Below are 20,825 nucleotides of genomic sequence, written 5' to 3'. Positions count from 1 at the left end.
AGTTTTTTTTCAATCTTGAATAAACCTTTTCAATTTGTAAACGATAATGTCAAGTTAATAAGAATTTTTCTTTATTTTGCATCGTCCCACTAAGTAATGAACACCCTATAGCTCCTCAACCGGAAGTCGGATTCGGATGAAATTAAACAGCAACCTATGAGACTATAAGAGCTTTTATTTCTGCCTGTTTGCGAAAATCGATCTCTGAGAAAATTGAGTGAGTCTCATTTTAAACTTTTTGATCACTATTTCCGGTACTTCTGGAACCGGGAACTTGGAACCAGTATAACCGAGTCGGTTCGTTTAGTACGTAACTAATATAGCTACAAACTGATTCAGTTTTAAGCCAAATCTAGAAGAATTTCACCATTTTTTGCATCGTCGCTCTTAATGACGGTGAAATTCAATAGCAACCTATGGGACTATGGGATTTTTTAATTTTTTGAGTGACACTATCTGACACATACGCACTCACATACACGCACAGACACATACATTGCTCAGCTTGAACTCGTGTCGAATGATATAGAACACTTAGCCATCTGGGCCAACTTTCACTAGTCAATTTTTCACGTGATTGCATAAACTTTCTATATGAGAAAGGCAATAAGTGTACTTTTATAGAAGAACATCGTTACCATGATTTTTTCATAACACTAACCCTCTTGGCAAATTTATTAAAAGAATTAGAAATTTACATTTTTTTCATCTGAAAAATATAAATTTTAATGTGGTAGCCCAGCACGCTATACGAAATTGAGCAAAGCACGCTGCGAACGGAGCAAAGTACGCGTCATTTTGAATGACGATTTGAATGTTTTGACACTCATCGTCACTATAATTTCGGAACCGAAAGTCGAATCAGGATGAAATTTCACAGTATATGTAAAGACAATGAGAGCTTAAATTTGATTCATAAATCGTGAAAAACGGCTTAATCGTTGCTAAGAAATCGACGGGAGTTCCGTTTTTGGTGATTTTCTTCACCATTATCGGTGCTTTCGGAAGCGGAAACCGAGGACTAGGAGTCCCAAAGTAGTTTTATTTATTCACTAACTAACAAGATCTACCAACTAGATGAATTTAGCAGTAAGTTTTATTGAAATGTGCACCTCGTTTCGCTATTGCTTGTGAAAAAATACTCATGAAATTGAGAATTTTTACTAATCGCACTGTAATACCGGAATCGGAAGTCGGATCTGAATCAATTTTCCTAGCTTTTTTAGAAAGAATTTTAATACCTTTCATTTGCTTCTTAGTTTGTGAAAATCGGTTAAGAAATTTGCGAGAAAATTGAGTGCGCATTTTTTTATAAGTTTGCCCATATTTCCTTGTAATTCCGAAACCGAAAGTCGGATCCAAATGAAATTCAAGAAAATTGTGTGATGCTATAAGACCTTTCATTTGAATTTAAGTTTGTGAAAATCGGTTCAGCAATCTCTGAGAAAATTCTTGCTTATATAAAAGCTATTTCAGTGAATAAGTTGGTGTTTTGCTAAACAATTGTTTATCGTGTACCGAAAATTTAATTGCAAAACTGATTTTTTTCGGTAGTATTGTGAAACTTAACAGTGATAATTCACAAGAGCGATGTTAATATGTTCGAAAATTCTTTCCAAACATAAAAAACAATTCTATCAGGTGTACAACTTTGCTTCCGCCGTTTTTTCCAAAGTTAAAAGCTTCAATGCGAAAATGTGCTTACAGATGTATTATTCAAAGTATTGTCCGTCGCTAGCGATAACTTTCTCCCATCTTTCCGGCAATTTTCGGATCCCGGCTCGAAAAAAGGAGTCCTCTTTTGACGATATCCATGAAGCAATCCATTTTTCCAACTCTTCGAAGGATTGAAAATGTTGATCTGCCAGGCCGTGTGCCATCGGAATAGGTCAGGAATATAGTCAGAAGGGGCGACATCTGGGGAATACGGCGGGTGGGGCAACACTTCCACTTCAGCGTTTCCAGGTACTTTTTGACCACTTTTGCGACGTGAGGCCGAGCATTGTCGTGATGAAGGATGACTTTGTCATGTCGCTCTTGATATTGTGGCCGCTTTTCTTTTAGCGCGCGATTAAGGCGCATCAGTTGCGTTCAGTAGCGATCTCCTGTGATGATTTCACTCGGTTTTAAGAGCTCGTAGTAAATCACACCGAGCTGATCCCATCAAAATACAAATCAACATCTTAGCGCCGTAAATATTCGGTTTTGCCTTCGACGAAGTAGCATGCCCGGGCTTTCCCCATGATTTTCTGCGTTTAGGATTATCGTATCAAACCACCGGTTACGATTCGAAGTAAAAACCCCTTACGATTTTGTCTTTGAAGCAGTTGCTCACATACAAATAGACGGCGCTCGATGTCCCTCGGTTTCAACTCGTACGGCACCCAGTTTCCTTCTTTCTGAACCATACCCAGGGCCTTGAGACGTTTTGAAATGGCTTGCTGACTCACTCCCAACGATTCGGCAAGCTCTTCTTGGGTTTGGCACGAATCTTCATCAAGCAATGCTTCTAGTTGTTCATCTTTGAAGGTTTTTTCTCTTCCACCACCATGTTTGTCTTCGACATCGAAATCACCATTTTTAAAACGTTGAAACCACTCCCGACACGTTCTTTTACTCGGACCAGCATCACCGAAAGTTTCTGAGAGCATTCGATGCGCTTCAGCTGCATTTTTTTCGAATTGTAACAGGAAAGTAAAATTTCCCGCAAATGGCGAGAACTGGGCACATGAACAGACATTTTCGAGCGTGAATAATACGGAAACAAGAACAATTATCACTGAAACGGCGATGACAGTACGTTAGGCACTGTACACACTTACTTTAAAGGCATTATCATCTATGTATTTTGACCAGCCTCAGCCAGTACAGCTACCCATCGGAAAACGGAGGAAGCAAAGTTGTACACCTGATAGAATAATTGTTCAACATTTTACAATTTTAATTAGTTAAATTTGCTATATGAGGTGTATTGTGTATGCACTTACCTCGTCCTTCTTTCTTGATATATTGGACAGATTTTGGGCTACCGCTAACAACTCCATCACAGGAAACAAAAATAAAAGCGTAAAAGACAGAGCTCGATTCACCAACGCCACCGAAAAGAGCAATAAAAGCTACTAAAAATCATTTGACGAAGCCACGATCTGCGAACCAATAGCCCTTGTTGGACAGTAACGAGAGCATGGGCCATTCAATGATTTAGTCTTGCAAAAACTTGCAAGAATCGTTCGATACTTTAACCAGTATGTATGAAAATGTTCAGACACTACAGATGCCATAGAAAATATCGCCCTTCTTTCAAGAAACAAATTTATGGAATGAATTTGTTTTCTAATGTTCAGCTCTTCTCCTAAGAAACTGTTCTGTTTCAAACAACTTCAACCTAATTTGTTTAAAACCGAAAATGCTAGGCATCTATCATTAAACTTCCTTCGTGTTCGGTAGCTCCGTTTTCCTCTTTCACCATCTGGTAAAGCTGCAAACCAAATAGACGTCCGCCCATAACTCAGGGGGTACATGTTGTTCGTTCTTTATTGTTCCGTAACAAGATTTTCTCCTTCATTATCATCATTTTTCTGTATCACTGGTTGAGGCCGACATCAGGATGTGTATTGTACATTCTTGTTCGCTTTGCACATCGTCTTTCCAACCAACCAACCAACCAACGGCACCCTTCCTTCAAATTGAAACATTCTCTGGTCCAATACTTCCCTACAGTTATAAGCGCAAAGTGTACCTCTCTCTCTCTCTCTGGATCTGTGTGTGTGTTTGTGTGTATGGCTACCGAAGAGCAGGAAGTTTCACTTCGAAAGGAAACAACCCAGATAATGGATAGATAGCGAGATACTGCCAGCATATCACACCTTCCAGGTGTACATACAGTGATTAAAGCTTTTTACTGCCTAACCCACTTTCTCTTCTCGGTGTTTCCTGGAGGTAACTAAGCACGGAAGAACGAGTTTTTCCTCCAATATTGACCCATTCCACCAACCTTCAGAGTCTGTGCAAAGGCACTGTCTTAACCGGATGATTGAATGGCGCCATCCTGCTCGCTCCGGGAGGTGTCAGTGCCCGAAGAATACCTCCCTCCCCCAACACCACTGATGCTTGCTTTGTAGTTTGATGTTCAACAGACGTGGAATGGTTAATCACTAGGTTTAGCTAGTTGCTCAGCCCAGCTCAGCTATTGAAGAAATACTGACTGACTAGCTAGGCAGAAGGAAGATCCTCGCCATTTGTTCCTTGCCGACTTGAAGCTTTTTCTGGCTGACAGGAGCTCGTTCGTCTTGGACTCGATGCTCGTAAGGATGCATTGGACTGTAAACTAGCTAAAACTAATTTTAAGCGAGATTTGTTTTTGCTCCGTGTTTCGGTGATTTTGGCTCCAACCATTTTCGGTTAATTGTATGCAGTTCAATAAAGGTGCAGAGAGAGAGAGAGTGCTTCGTGATATCGAGTGTACCTTCTAAAGCATTGTGCCAAAACATAATTTATTCCAGAGGTCACACGTATTTAATCCCGCTAACGAAGGTCACATGCACCGCACTGGGAGATGCCTTGCTGCTTTGGCCACCGTTTGCATTATGCACTCCCAAAGAATTATAGTCTCTCCATCAGGTGAAACGTGCACCACATTCGGAAGCACGGCAGCACAGATAATAAAAACAAATAGGGCCACGGCCAGGCTAGGCTAGGATCTGCAGTTTGCAGTGTTACACATTTCTCGACACTCCATTAGTAATACTATTCATTATGCAGACGGTTTTGTGTGCTACCGGGTGGTCTTGGTTTTACCAGCGAGAGCAGTGGAGTACATTTCGAAACTTTCAACCGGCAGAAGTATGCACGTTCTTCAGGATCGGATTCAAATTACATACTTATAATCTTCGGCTTTCCGGCCGACATCCGTCTCTACTTTATGAAACATTCCACTGATTTACTGATTCAGCCGTTCTTTCAATGAATTACGAATTCCACTTGATCAGGCATCTACATCTGCAGTTACCTTGATTTACCGATATCCTTATCATTCAGTCAGCAGGTCCAGACCACAAACTTTCCTACCAATCTTCCAACAGCCAATGTGGAAACGAATAAACTTGGAAATCCTACTAGGTAAAGATTACATTTAAACTAAAACGATTGGATAAGTATTGTTTACAACCTTGTACTAGTTAAATATCGATTTCCTTCAAACACATGAACCAACAACATTAGTTTCAAATTTCCTACCAGCAAGTAAAATAACAATACTTCGCTCTTCAACTGATACGTATTGCATGACCTCACGCTCGTTTTATTCCGGGTTGTGATAGTTCGTTCGGCTCCATACAATGAAACCTTTCGCCCGACGGCTCCATACAAAATTGGCCCGCACGCGGCACGATAGACCATGCCTTTGGCCAGCTTTTGTGCTGCAATAGTTGTAAGGTTATTTATATGAAAGGCTTTTGTTGTGCAGCATTTGGCCAACAGCAGCAGCAGCAGCAGCAGTGGCAACGCACTAAAAATGCCTGCCATTTGCAACATCCTGCTCGCTAATTTATCCTGTTTCGGTATACTCTCCTTTCAATGTGTATGGTCGGTATTCCGTTTGAATATGGAAAGTTTCCTTCGCAGCTATCGCTGAATCGGTTGTAGGTTTTAGCCGCCAAGAGGTTGGATTAATTTTAATACACAAGTAGCAAGGCCATTTTTGGCGAGTGAGTATGAACCAGAGATGCCATTCATACAGATTTATCTTTATAATACAGATTTTCACATGCGCATAAAGATTTAATACAGAGTATTGATTTTATTCAGATTTCCTAAACTTAATACAGATCTACCAATAGTAGAGTTGCCATAGTTAACTTTCAATCAACGAATTGTTATGAAATCGGATGCAATATCTTTCCTTCGGTTCTAAGAAGCAATACCGCAGAGAAAATAGGTCGAAAATTGCGTAATATCGCTGTTATAGCAAGGCGAACGTGTCACTTGAGCCAATTAGTTCCGAAGACAGCAGATCTCACTCTAACTAATGGTTTTGTTATATGACAGAGATGGAAATCAGCGTTACCATATTCACTGATTTTTCTGTAAAACCACAGATTTTGTTGCCTATTTTGCCACACTTTGTGCCGTTCTGTGTCACAAAGTACAGATTTTATCAAAATTAACAGATTTCTACAGATTTTTATAAATATTTCATAAAAATGGCAGATTTTCAAAATGTTTTTCACAGATTTTCACAGATTATGATCGAACATATGCAAAACAGATGGTGCACAAATTTTTCATGTTGAAACACAGATTTTAAAATGACAACTGGTGGGAATAAGCACATTTTTCGAAAAAAATGTACACTGAGGTGCGTTCGTTTTTTATGCGGTTTTTTTACGCGACATTTTTTATGCGAATTTTCAGAGTTATGCGGTTTTTTTTATGCGAAGTTTCAGAGTTATGCGGTTTTTTCTATGCGAATTTTCAGAGTTATGCGGTTTTTTTTATGCGGGTTTTTGTTATGCGGTACGTAAATTCGCATAAAAAAGACTTCAGTGTATAAAAAAATAGTCAGTATTATCTTTTTATATAAAATATTTATGGTAGATATTATCATAAATTTTGAAACAAATGATTGTCGACAAGAAAAGTTTTGGTTTTACTTAGAATTTGAAAATGTCTTCATCGTTATCAGTATCACTGTTTGATTAGGAATTACCAATTCAACAAAGTTATGCTCGTTTTAATGCTACTCTGTGTTCATTAAACAGGTTCGAAGCTCAAATGGCTGTCACTTACAGCTCCGGTGATGTAATGATATAAATGACGTAAACGTCAAAACTGATTAGCGTTCAATTTTCTCGGAAATTGATTATCCGATATCAATCATTTTGTGCTCGTTAGTTTAGTTTATTTCTTCGGTCGCTTCAAAATTCATCAATTGAAATAGCTAATAATATTAACATACATGCTGCAATGAATAATAATTATAATGATAAGAAAAACCAATCCAATCACAAAGCGTGCTACCCAACTGATTAGTATCACCCTATTCAGCTTGAACACAGAAGTAACAGAAGTTCAGGATTTTGCTACGCCAATTCAAACGCACCATTCAATTGCTGCGCCAAATGCTGCGCTCCTGTTACTTTCTATAAATCAAACTCATGTCAAATAGCGTTTTATTTGAGTTAATCTAAATAGTGCATGAGAATCATCATCAGTATCAAACAGCTGGAAGTAAAACAAAGTCTTTTGTCACTACAATCACTATTTGGTGTGATATATTTTTGCCTTTCTCTATAGAAAGGTATTAGAATTGCTGGAAAAACCGACTTTTGAACGGAGCCTCGGAGACCCATAGTGTTATATACCATTCGACTCAGTTCGACGAGATCGGAAAATGTCTGTGTGTGTGCACTTTTAGAAGATATTTATACGAGCTCAATTTTATCAGAGATGGCTGAACCGATTTTAACAAACTTATGCTCGTTTGAAAGCTACTGTTGATACATTGATCAAGTTCGAAGATCAAATGGCTTTGACTTTTGGTCGGAGTTATGATGGTATAAGTGACGTAACCGACAAAAAGCGGTGTATTTGAACGCGCTCAGTTTTCTCAGAGATGACTGATCCGATTTTAACAAACTTGGGTTCGTTTGAAAGCTTCTGTCGAGCCATTGATCAAGTTCGAAGATCAAATGGTTGTGACTTTTGGTTCCAGATATATGATTGTATAAGTAACCGACAAAACACGTTGATTTTTACCGCTCTTATACATACAAGGGTGCCAACATTTTGGGATCACCTCTAATTTCGTAAAGCGCTAGTACTCAAAAGTTTAAGCACATCGAAAAATGTCCTCATGCAAAATTTGAGCTAAATCGGACATGCGTAAGGGGTGCTGCACGGTGGTTAAGGTTTGAAAATTTTCGATCTTGAAAAAGCACCATAGGAATACATAATATTTCCGAAATCGAAATATTTTTTGATGCCAAAAATCTTAAAATTGCATGAAACGTCGAGTGTCATCTCAAAAAACAATTTTTTTTGAAAAAATCGACTTTCTGCGACTTTTTGATATTTTAGTCCCAGAAAGTCGATATTTCCAATAAAAATTTTTCAAGGTGACGCTAAATCTCGACGTTTCATGCAATTCTAAGATCAGATTTGGCATCAAAATTTTTTTTCGATTTCGAAAAATTCATGTCCCCCCCCCCCTCCCCCCTTATGGTGATTATTCAGGATATATGAAAATTCCACTAAGTGTACTAAGAAGGTTTTTTTTTTTAAATTAGCATCACTCTTCTCATACAAATAGGCAACGCAAATGTCAAGCACTAGTTTAGAAAAATGATGCTGACTGTGTGACATAAACACTGAAGCATGCTTTTGTGAACTATTCGAATCAATCTGAATCAATAAGCGTCAAAATTAGTATCCGAAATTATATAATAAAAGTAATATGAAATATATGTTCATGAGACTATTATGAAAGAAGAGAAAGGCATTTTCACACCACTAGGTGGATTAAGAAGGGTTTTTTTAAAACTAATTTTGCATTGCGTATTGTTATTGCGCAGTGAAAACTACAAAATTAACATTATCAATGTGATTGCGATCCGAACTGATTATTTTCATAAAACCATCATCTAGCATACCCTTCCCTTCATCTAGTATTCATTTTATTGCGAATTAAACAACGGGTTGCGAGGTCGAACACGGTTTGTATCAAACGAGAACATGTATTGAAACTTCGTTAACAGAGCCGTAACGAAACTGGTGTTTTCCCAACTCGGGGAATAAAGACTGTTAAAAGAGCATTCCTGAAAGTTACAAATTGACAATTTTCCCCAATTTGAGCACCCTCATGCATAAAAATTGACGCAAAACCATTGATGTACATGCGTCTTCAATATTCCTTATCACTAAACTTTCCAAAGATACAAAATTGACAATTTTCCTCGATTTTAAAAGCCTCATTGACACATGTTATCCATAGTTAAAAATTGCTGTAGGATTACTTCTGTCACTAATTTTTACACCCCTCACCCCTGGGATTAACCATTTTGGCACGTAAATCAATCGGCACTCATGTCTGATCTTGCTCATATGTGAACGAATCGTTCAATGATTTGATCTTACAGGAATCAGTGATAATAGTAACTCAACATTACTACCGATTTTGTGTGACGGAAGATCAGTATTGATTTTGATCGATGCGATTCAAAGATCACTGGTCAACTGATCTTAAAAAGAACAGATCAGTAGTGCTTATTGGGAAAGATCACAAGCGATCATCTTCGCTAGTGATTATGATTTGATGACTTTTTTATCTTGATTTTTTCAACTATGATTCAAGAGTATCTACGGAGTTAACAATTTCACTGCCTGTAAAGTTCAAGAATTCAACTGCAGGATCTTTTACGGATGGGTATCGGTTTCTAATTAGATGCAAAAATTTGATAAAAAAATGATATCTAAACTATTTGTAGATTCTCAGCAAAACGTTCTGTCAAATGAGCATACAAATCAAACTCGCCATATTTTTTTAATATATTCCTAATTCTGTTTATATATTCGACATAGAAAGTAATTTGAAATGTAAGTGTGAGATCAGTTTTGAAGATTTATAGCCTTTTTGTGTTCATTTATATGGCATTTTCATTTCAGTTTTAAATTTCCATTTTAGAGTTATAGACCACTATAATTTTAAATTTTACATCGTAATTCAAATGAGCGACAACAACAAAAATTTTTCTGCGGCTCAATACACATATTCAAGTTAACATGAAAAGACATGAGTCAAACATTAATTTTCAAATTTTTTTATCAAAAAATCTTTGTGTGTGGTACTGTCAGAAAAATAGCAGATTTCAAAAAGTGATTGAGCGTTATATGAACGACTGATAAGTGCAACTTATCGTCGAAACTTTGATTTTTAGTAGCCAAAAATGTAGGGTTTGATATTCTTACAAAATTGTATAAATGTTATATTGTGATCGGGAACTTACCGAAGGGTTAATTAGCACAGGTTGCAATGTCTATGCTACTGCAGCACTCGAACCTAGTAAGTACGAAGCGTTGTACATTCATTTCTGCCGCGGTACATAAATGTGCGAATGAGTTTTTGTGAGAGCAGCTAAAGCTTCTCGCCTGCGCATGGTTGTCTTCTGAGAATGAGAAAAAAATTGTCTCAGCGCAATAAAAGGTGCACGTATGCATAAGGTCTGCTGCTACTCTGTGGAATACACAGTTCCCAAAATTTAAAAAAAAAATCGTAATTTAAGTTTTGTTACCCAATTTCTAATTCACGGTGTTCTGTTTCTTTGATTAACAATCGGAAATTTTGATTCACATTTTCGTGCGAAAAATGGGCTCATTTCTCACCTTATATTTATAAATTCCGTTTTGTGCAAAAGTTCGGATGACATCAGCATGGTGTGCTGTGATTGGCTCGTGAGAACATAGAATTGTATAATGTACTATTGAAATACTAAAACGACGTTCCGTGTTCAAGTTAAATGTTTTCGAATCACTTGGATGTTAAATTATATTAATCCATTAACAAATAACTGAGTAATAAACGTTTAAAATTATGGCAGAAAAGCATTTGAATCAGCAAACAACCAAAAGCAAATCCTTGGATGACTTGGTTGTTGTGATTGCGATTGGCAAAAGTTCTTTCCGGTCACGTAATCAGAGACTTCCTAACGCAATGTCCCTCGTTTGGATCATCTTCCTAGGGTGTGACGCAGCCTGCATATTCAATAGCTCATATTGTCTATATTGGAAGAAATTCCGCCAATCTCCAAATCTATGAAAGGAAAACGCGATTAGATCGTTCTCAATCGAATTGTTCGCGAACAATTATGCGATCAATTAAGCCAATCTTGGATTCATGAATGCATCAGCAGAAATTCCCGTCTGATAGAGCCCTAGTACATATTTAGGTCGTTTCAATAAAATACTACCTTTTTATCAAGTAAACTAAAAGTTTCTTGGATTTAAAAGTAAAAAGCTTTGAACACCAAAACTTTCACTATTATCATATACAGAACAGAAACTGCTAATGCGCTGATGAGCCGAAGACGAAACATGAATAAGAGTGAAATACGATCAGGTCTTTTTACGCGGTTTTATAAGCGGGGTTTTCACACGGATTTTCAAAGCTAAAGACTGTCCCAGAAAGTATGGACGCAACCAAAAAACGCTGCCATTTCGCAATGGTTCAGAATCTGTCAATTTTGATGGCTGCGTCCTGTTGTTTACACTCTTCATTAGTTTGTTTCGAAATGCGTGGACTTTCAGCAGAACAACGTCGAAAAATTGTGTACAAATGGTGCACAGAACGCGGACTGTCACTGAGAAAGATAGCAAAAATGGAAGGAGTAAGTGAAAAAGCCGTGCGAAATGCAATCAGGAAGTTCGGTGAGGATAACACATTTGAGGATAAACCGAAAACGGGTCGAAAAACAGGTCCTGCTAACCCTCAGTTGGATAAACGTATACTGAAGGCGTTCGAGCAAAAGAAGGAGGTTTCAGTTCGGGATGTGGCAAAAAAGTGGGCACTTTGAAGTCAAATGTTCTTCGTGCTAAAGAACGTTTGAACGTAGTCCGAAACAAGAAGCATCGATCAGGCCGAGGGTTCGAAAGCTGTACAATACGATTCTTGCTGGAAATTTAAACTGCATAATCACGGACGACGAAACCTACGTGAAACTCGATTACAAATCCTTGCCGGGACCACAATATTATACGGCGCGAGGAGGGCAAGTGTTAAACCAGTCCGAGACATCGATTAAAGTCGAAAAATTTGGTAAGAAAGCTATGGTCTGGCAAGCAATTTGTAGCTGCGGTAAGATTTCGAAACCCTTCATCACCACTGCTTCAATGAACAGCGAAATATACATCAAGGAATGTTTACAAAAACGACTTCTACCCATGATTTGAAGCCACAAGGATCCTGTTGTCTTCTGGACAGATCTTGCTTCTTGCCACTACTCGAAATCAACGGTAGAATGGTATACTACCAAAAATGTCACTTTCGTCCCAAAAGACGTGAATCCACCAATTGCCCACAACTTCGACCAATAGAGGAATTTTCGGCATTAACGAAGGCACATCTTGGGAAACATGTCTCGGCAGCCGAAACCATTCAAAAGTTCGAAAAAGATTGGAAAAAAGTGTCAAAACTTGTCGCCAAGAAGTCTATACGGAATTTAATGAGGAACGTTCGCAAGAAGGTGCGCCAGCTAGTCTACAATGGCTAAGTAGCAAATGTTGAGAATAATATTCTGTTGTTGTAGTCTAATATTAACAGTATATCGAATGAAATTTGAATATCTAACACTTGTGAATTATTTACAACGAAATCAAAGTGCGTCCATACTTTCTGAGACAGTAGTTACGCGATTTTTTTACTCGGATTTCCGAAATTACGCGTTTTTTATGTGAATTTTCAAAGTGATGAGGTTTTCTTGTTTTGTCTTAGAAATTTCCGACGCGACGAGATCTGGAAAATTTTCTAAGAGAGTTATTAGAAAATTTTCCATATTTTTCGGGATTACGTTTCATTTCATTTCTAAAATATTTTACACAAAAGAAAACGATTTTGGAAATCTCAAAGTGCCAAAGACATTTGGCAACAACAAAAACAATTTTTTTTCGGTTTTTGGCGAAGTTCTCGAGTGTTGGTTGGCGAATTTACCTCTGTTAGTACAAAAACAACGGCTCCCTATTTCATCTCATTTGTATGGACATTGCCTCAAAAACTCCTATTTAGCCACTAAAATCACTTAAATTATATCATAGTTTTGCCTAATTCGTCTTGCTCCTTATTTAGAACTGATACACATTTCTTAGCAATTGAACTGATATTCAAAAAAAAACTAAAAAAAAAAAAACTTCTGATATGTGATTGATGTCGCTTACCCTACGTTGTGATTATCTTCTTTTGCCACCAGAATTTTTCCGAACGGCACAAGCAGCAATAGGTACATTACCCTATTCGCCGTTCCACAGGTATGTTCACGGTGCACCGAAAAGCAGCAGCCAGCAGCAGAAAATCGCTTGTGTCGCAGCAGCCAGCAGCAGAAAATCGCTTGGTAAGATGTACCAGCAGTGGATTGACACACAATCAGGCAAGTAATTTTACCTTTCAGGTCAACAGAGAACTTCACACAGGTAAGTACTTCGGATCACTGCAGCACAGGTAAGTAATAAAGTCTCTTCCAGGTTAAACAGGTAAGTTGGTTTATTACAGCACATACGAATTACACTTGAACAACTTTGAACAACTTAAACTTGACTTTATTGCTTTTCTGCGGGACTATTCACAGTGCGATCTGCTCGCTTCACTAGTTTAATTTCTACTGAATGATCGGAGCGAGCGGGAGCGCTATATTATCGATCGTGATCACAAAACCTAGTTGCCAGAAGGGCCATAATTGTTATCTCACCGTCGCCCGTTAGCACCAATCTCATGTGAGAAATAATTATCACACGCAGTGCGGCCAAATTTAGTATACAAATCAACATACCCGCCGCCTTGAACAATTGTGTTCAACATAGAAAATTTAAACACGTAACATAGACTTATAGCTAGTGTACAAATAAATTTATCTTCACATTTCAAGTGTTAAATTAGTATTTTACTTAAACTAAAGTTGTATCCGAACTCCTTTGGATAGTTGATGCATCGTTGTTGTTTACTGGTGATTTTTCGCTTGCTGGGACTGTCGTAGAATTTGGTAACAGGCAGATTTTTGCGATGGGACGAGTGATGATTCCGCGAGCAGTGCGAAGTTGTACTACGCGAGTTAACTGATCTCTACCGGGCAAAATTGATTCGATGCGAGCAAGAGGCCATCGAATCGGAGGTTGAAGTTCGTCTACTACGATGACTAATTTACCTGGAATTATGTTGTCATTGCGCTGCCAGCCACGGGTGTCTTTTAGTAGCTCCTGTAAGTACTCCTTTTTCCAGTGTGTCCAAAAGCGCTGCACATGCACTTGCAGCTGCTGGTAGTGATCAAGTCTGTTTGCTGGTATACTTTGTAGATCTGGGTCGGGCAGAGCATGCAATGACGAACCGATGAGAAAATGCGCTGGAGTTAATGCAGCCAAATCGTTGGGGTCTTCGGTGAGTGGAAGCAGAGGCCGGCTGTTCATGATTGCTTCAATTTGTGCGAGCACTGTGCACATATCTTCGAACGTGAGGCGGGACGATCCGAGCTGACGATAGAGATGCCTTTTTGCTACCTTGATTGCTGCCTCCCACAAACCACCAAAGTGAGGGGCTTTGGGTGGTGTTAGATGCCAGGTGATACCTTGCTCAGCACAGGCAGAGATTATTTCGGCTTGTTCTGATCGGTTTTTAAATCTGGCGAATAATTCGATCAGTTCGTTTTTCGCTCCCTCAAAATTTTTACCGTTGTCTGAGTGTATGTGAGCAGGACAACCACGACGCGCGATGAAGCGTCGAAGAGAGCATAAAAAGGCTTGAGTAGAAAGATCGCTGACTAACTCAAGGTGTACTGCTTTGGTGGAAAAACATACGAAAAGGCACAAGTAAGTTTTTGCAGGTGAAGCACGTTTGTGTATCGGACGCAGATACAGCGGGCCGGCATAATCGACGCCTGTGATGCTGAATGGTCGGCTTGGAATGACGCGCTGTACAGGTAATTGACCAATTTGCTGTTGGGCAGGTATCGGATTGACGCGATTGCAACGAAAGCAATTTCTTACGATGTTGTGAACCAGTCTACGGCCGTTTGGGGGCCAGAATTCTTCGCGAATTGCACTGATCAGCAGCCGCCCGCCGCCGTGAAGTAATTTACGATGAAAATGTTCAGCAATTAGGCGAGTGAAAGGATGATTGTTAGGAATTAGGGATGGATGTTTTGCTTGGTAAGGCAATTGGGCTAGATTTAAGCGACCTCCCACCCTCAACACTCTCTCTTGGTCAATGAATGGGTTCATTTGGCGAATGTTAGATTGTTTCGATACAGAGTTTCCCTTTTCCAGCTGTTTGATTTCAGCAGCATATCCATCATGCTGAGCGAGTCGAGTGAAGACTGTTTTGGATTTGGCAAGTTCTGCAACAGTTAATGACTGGCCTAAGGACGAAAATGATTGTGAAGGCTGAGTTCGTGACTTCGAGCGAGTGTTGGCGATGAATCGCAAGCAGTATCCGATGACGTGAAGAAGCCGACTGTAGGAAGACCAGCGTAAAAACCATGGGTGAATAGTTGAAGTTGTTTGAGTTACGGCTACAGTAATTTTTAACTCCAGGTCGTCCGCGGTCACGCCAAGTGGAATCGAAATTGGCCAATCTTGCGGTGGCGAAGGCAACCAACTTGGACCGCATTTCCATAAAGCACTTTTGAGGAAATCGTCGACCGACATACCACGGGAAACCAAATCGGCAGGATTTTCAATTCCGGAAACATGTTTCCACTGGCAACCGTGCGTGAACTGTTGTATTTCCGAGACCCGATTGGCAACGAAAGTGGGCCAAACGTTCGGGAGTGATTGCAGCCACTGCAGAGTTACTGCCGAATCTGACCAGAAATAAGAAGTACGAACATTAACGTCAATAGCATTTTTAATCCGGGCGTGTAAATGAGCCGCAAGTACGGCTGCGCACAGTTCCAAACGGGCGATGGTAATTCGTTTCAACGGGGCTACTCGGGATTTCGATGCCAGAAGCTGAATTCGAACTATTCCTTGGCTGTTCACACAGCGAGCGTACGTGCATGCTCCGTATGCTGCTTGGGAAGCATCTGCGAACGTATGCAATTGAATATCGGAACCGGGAAGTAGTGCAAATCTGTCGATCCGATGTTTGCTTATTTTTGTCAATTCTCGGTGGTAATTTTCCCATTTTGATTTTATTGGTTCAGGAACTGGATCATCCCAACCACAGGACAGCAACCATAGCTCTTGCATTAAGATCTTTGCCCTTACAATGACGGGTGCGATGAGTCCGTGAGGATCAAACAACTTGGCGATGTCTGAAAGAATAGACCTTTTAGTTGGTGGAACAGGATTTGTTCGAATCTGCGAATCAAAGCGAAGGCAATCTGCTTCAGGCTCCCAACTTATTCCAAGCGCTTTGATGGTTTCGTGGGGACTAAAGTGCAATGTGGATTGCGTGCCAATCTGGTCATCGTTGAGACCTTTCAGGACTTCTAGCCGGTTAGATGTCCATTTCCGAATTTCGAATCCTCCCTTTTGCAATAAATCATTCAATTCTGATCGTAGAAGAATAGCTTCTTCAACAGTTTCAGCTCCACCGATGAAATCGTCAACGTAGAAACCTTTGCTTAATGCCTGACTTCCAACAGAATGTTGGTCACCTTCATCATCTGCCAACTGGTGAAGAGTCCGGGTTGCTAGGAACGAGGATGGTCCTAAGCCGTAGGTAACAGTCAGGAGTTCGTAAGTCTGTACTGGACACTGTTTTGAGAATCGCCACAAAATACGCTGCAGCGGAGTGTCGTCCGAATGTACCAGTACCTGTCTGTACATTTTAGCAATATCTCCGACGAGAGCGATAGGAAAAGTTCGAAACCGCAAGATGATGTTCAGCAAATCTTCCTGCACCACAGGGCCGACGCAAAGAGCTTCGTTGAGAGAGAAGCCGGTAGAAGTCTTCGCAGATCCGTCAAACACGACTCTGAGCTTAGTCGTAGAACTTTCTTCCTTAATTACGGGATGGTGAGGTAAATAGTAGACTTGAGAGTTTCGTTCGTCGTCCTTTACGACCAGTCGCATGTGGCCGAGGGCGAGATACTCTCGCATAAACTGATGATAATCGTCTCTTAGATGCGGATTTCGTTCCAAACGCTTTTCCAGGTACTCGAAACGTCGTTGAGCGTTGCTTCGGGATTCGCCTAACATTCCATCGAAATCGGGTTTCCGGGGGTAGCGAACTACATACCGGCCTTCGGGGTTCCTAGATACGGTAGACTGATACAATGACTCGCAATGCCGTTCTTCTACTGAATAACTATCGTTGTTTGCCAGTTCTTCGGTCTTCCAAAACTTTTCCAGACAATCTTCCAGTGAAATCATTGAAACAACGGCTGCATCGCACGAAGTGGATGAAGTAGTAATCCGATCGTTGGAATACGAGTTAGCAGAACCCGCAATGATCCAGCCAAAGACACTGTCAACCAAAAGCGGAAGGTTACTGTCAAGCTGAATGCGTGCAGCGCTGGGAAAGAATGAATAGAAGTGTCGAGCACCCAGAACCATATCGATTGGTTGACTTTTGTTGAAAGCGGGGTCTGCTAGAAACAGTTCCTTCGGTATCTTCCATCCCTCGGTCGAGATATTTTGCGAAGGGAGATTGGCCGTAACATTTTCCATCACTAGGAAATTCACACCACACGAGAAGTCTCCCTTTCTTGAAAATACTTGAGCGAAAACCGATTCACGTACTGGTTTGGACAGCTTACCAGCTCCCTGAACGGTGATGTTCACATGCTGTCTCCGTAAACGCAGAATTTGTGTCATACGATTCGTGATGAGATTCGGCTGAGACGCACTATCCAAAAGCGCACGAGCTAGATGTTCAACACCGAAAGCGTCAACGACCTTAACGACGACGGTAAGCAGAAAGACATCTTCTCGGGGATACTGAAGAGTAGAACTGACTTCGATCACTGGTGTATCTTCAGTAGCGGCAACAGTTAACTGTGTAGACAATTCACTCGTAGAAGGCCCACTAGATGGCGTACCAGAGGCGGTAGCACTTGCGCTAGACGAAATTCCTTCCCTATTGCTTCTTGGAGAACTGTCTGGCTGACCGAAATGCAGAAGCGTGTGATGACGACTGTTGCACTTACGACAGCTGAATTTGGAGGGACAATTGCGAACAAAATGACCAATTTTCAAGCAGTTGTGGCATAAGCGTTTCGAAATGACAAACTGTTGACGTTCATTTGTTGATAAACGAATAAATTTCTGGCATTTCACTAAGGAATGCGATTGGCTACAAGCAATGCACTTTTCCCCAGAACCAGCAGTAGAGGCACACGAAGTAAGGCGAAACTGTGAATGGAAATGGTTCCTTTTTAGTGTATGAGATGAACTGCCAGAACTTGAAGCTGATTCTGTTGAGTGGTGGTTGACGGAGATTGATTCCAGCACGCGAGTTATTCGTTGCAGGAAATCAATGATGCAGGCGTAGTCCGGGTTCGCTACGGTCGACGCATGATCCTCCCACGCCTTCAACGTGTCGTCGTGTAAGCGCATACACAGTAGATGCTCCAGAATGCTGCTCCAAGTATCGGTAGGCTCTCCCAGTTGATGCAAAATCTTTGTATGCCGCTCGAACTCATCAACCAGCCCGTGTAACGAGGCAGCGGACTCCTTCTTCATGCGTGGGATGTCGAAGAGTGCCTGAAGATGACGTTTCCGTAAAAGGTAATCATTCGAGTATCGATTTTCCAATGTTTGCCAAGCTAGCAGGTAGTTGGCAGAACTAATTCCAATGGATTCAATCAATTGAGCAGCTTCGCCCTTGATAGCCGCCCGCAGATAATGAAATTTCTGAATATCCGGGACATCCGGATTAGAATGGATAAGCGCCAAGAATGTATCGTGGAATGCAAGCCATTGCATATAATCTCCATCGAATTCGGGCAAAGAAATCGTTGGCAACTTGATACCAGAGAGAGTGGAAGAAACGTGAGGGGGTACAGGGCTACGATCATTAGGAATAGGAGAAAGTTTTGACATAAGACTTGCCTTTATTGTAAAAAGACGTGGTTCAAATTCAGCTCGAACAGCTGCATGCTCTGTCCTACCTTCATCGGTAATCTCGATGTCCTCAAGCTGTGCCTGTACCGACTCGAGGTTGCTCCATACTCCGTTCAGGTATTCCAGCCTCAATGATACCTGACCCTGATCACGATGTGCATCGTATGCTGCATCAAAATCCTCTGCCCGACCCAGAGCAGCCAGAAGAGTTTCTCGTCGGTGAAGCAGCTGGTTTCTGGAATGCTCCTCCGCCATTGTATGAAGCAGAACGTTGAATACTGTTCCAAGGCAAGCAATGCCTTGTATTATATACAGCCAACTGGAACCTGCCGCAACACCAACCGAGCCAAAATCCTCCGAAACTGCCGAATCACGCGCAACACTCAAGCAGGAATGAGCACAAAACCATAAAGGCAGAAATAGCTCCCAAAATCGTCCGATGGTAACTGGAATGGCCAACAAACAGGTACACCACAGCAACAATAGAAAACAGGCCACGTGTAACTGGAGTGATTCACGCCGCAGCTTGGGACGCCACGGGTAACAATGGTCCAATTGTTCAACAGCAAAATGGCGCTTCGAAGCAAGCCAAGCTCCGCAATGAGTAGTATCAATGGCCGAATCAGGAACAATTCGTATTGTTAAAGCATGCAAAGAAAAAAGAAAGCATCTAAAGGGCACCTGTGATACCCGCGGAGTGCATTGGACAGCTCTTTACCTGATGCCCAATAAATTGAGCCTTGTATAATGAATTATCAGCAATCGGGATCCAAAAACTTGGAGTATCGCTTTCAAACCAGCGTCCAAAATGGCGACGTTAAGAAAAAACGGTCCGAGTAACGAAAAATCCTGGTCACGGCACCAAATTATGATGTCGCTTACCCTACGTTGTGATTATCTTCTTTTGCCACCAGAATTTTTCCGAACGGCACAAGCAGCAATAGGTACATTACCCTATTCGCCGTTCCACAGGTATGTTCACGGTGCACCGAAAAGCAGCAGCCAGCAGCAGAAAATCGCTTGTGTCGCAGCAGCCAGCAGCAGAAAATCGCTTGATAAGATGTACCAGCAGTGGATTCACACACAATCAGGCAAGTAATTTTACCTTTCAGGTCAACAGAGAACTTCACACAGGTAAGTACTTCGGATCACTGCAGCACAGGTAAGTAATAAAGTCTCTTCCAGGTTAAACAGGTAAGTTGGTTTATTACAGCACATACGAATTACACTTGAACAACTTTGAACAACTTAAACTTGACTTTATTGCTTTTCTGCGGGACTATTCACAGTGCGATCTGCTCGCTTCACTAGTTTAATTTCTACTGAATGATCGGAGCGAGCGGGAGCGCTATATTATCGATCGTGATCACAAAACCTAGTTGCCAGAAGGGCCATAATTGTTATCTCACCGTCGCCCGTTAGCACCAATCTCATGTGAGAAATAATTATCACACGCAGTGCGGCCAAATTTAGTATACAAATCAACAGTGATATAATTAAAATTAGAAAAAGAACAGTGATATATTCTTTATTTAGTTCATTATGAGAAAACTTGGAAACCTTGCGATACGAAATGAGATGGAAACAGGGCACAATCAAGTAAATTAAGTGCACATTTTCAGTTCTTATTGTTGAAGATTTTTATTGCGTGAAAAGTGATCATTACTAATCATGAAGTCATCCAACATTGAATACTGGTGTGATTATGTGAAATAGCTATCATGTTTTGAGACTAGTAATATTATTAGTAAATATTCAGAATCATGACGAACTCGACGTCAACATTTCATAAGATCACATAAATCAATGGAAGTTTTTCTTTGTTTACTTTATCTTTTGTTAATATCTCCTTAATTTTCACGTGTGCTTACAAAATATTCGTATAAAATGAAAGACAATATTCCCATGTTTCTAAAAGTAGCAAATATGTAACGCAAATATACTCGAAAGAGAAAGTAAACAAAGAGAATCTATCAATTGTTGTTATGCGCTTTTGAAATGTTGCCGTCGAACTGTAAAACTTGAGACGAAAATGTTTCCTAAATTGGACACTGAATTTTTTTAAA

At 40.4% G+C, this 20,825-nt stretch overlaps 2 protein-coding genes across 2 annotated transcripts in view; both read right to left on the bottom strand.

Moving 5' to 3' along the window:
* Positions 1-20,825, bottom strand: part of LOC131438855 (uncharacterized) — a 244,737-nt gene that overhangs the window by 209,922 nt on the left and 13,990 nt on the right. The window lies entirely within an intron of this gene.
* Positions 13,645-19,014, bottom strand: LOC131425851 (uncharacterized). The gene has a single exon (XM_058588078.1). The coding sequence runs from the start codon at positions 19,012-19,014 to the stop codon at positions 13,645-13,647; it is 5,370 nt and encodes a 1,789-aa protein (XP_058444061.1).

This window comes from Malaya genurostris, chromosome 1, assembly GCF_030247185.1.
Source record: "Malaya genurostris strain Urasoe2022 chromosome 1, Malgen_1.1, whole genome shotgun sequence".
In the NCBI taxonomy this organism is placed as follows: Eukaryota; Metazoa; Arthropoda; class Insecta; order Diptera; family Culicidae; genus Malaya; species Malaya genurostris.
The sequence above is the reverse complement of the archived record's forward strand: the minus strand, read 5'-3'. Positions and strand labels throughout refer to the sequence as shown.

What these genes read in the sequence shown, in the direction of transcription:
- LOC131425851 (XM_058588078.1), bottom strand. Translation starts at nt 19,014, where the DNA reads ATGGCGGAGGAGCATTCCAGAAACCAGCTGCTTCACCGACGAGAAACT.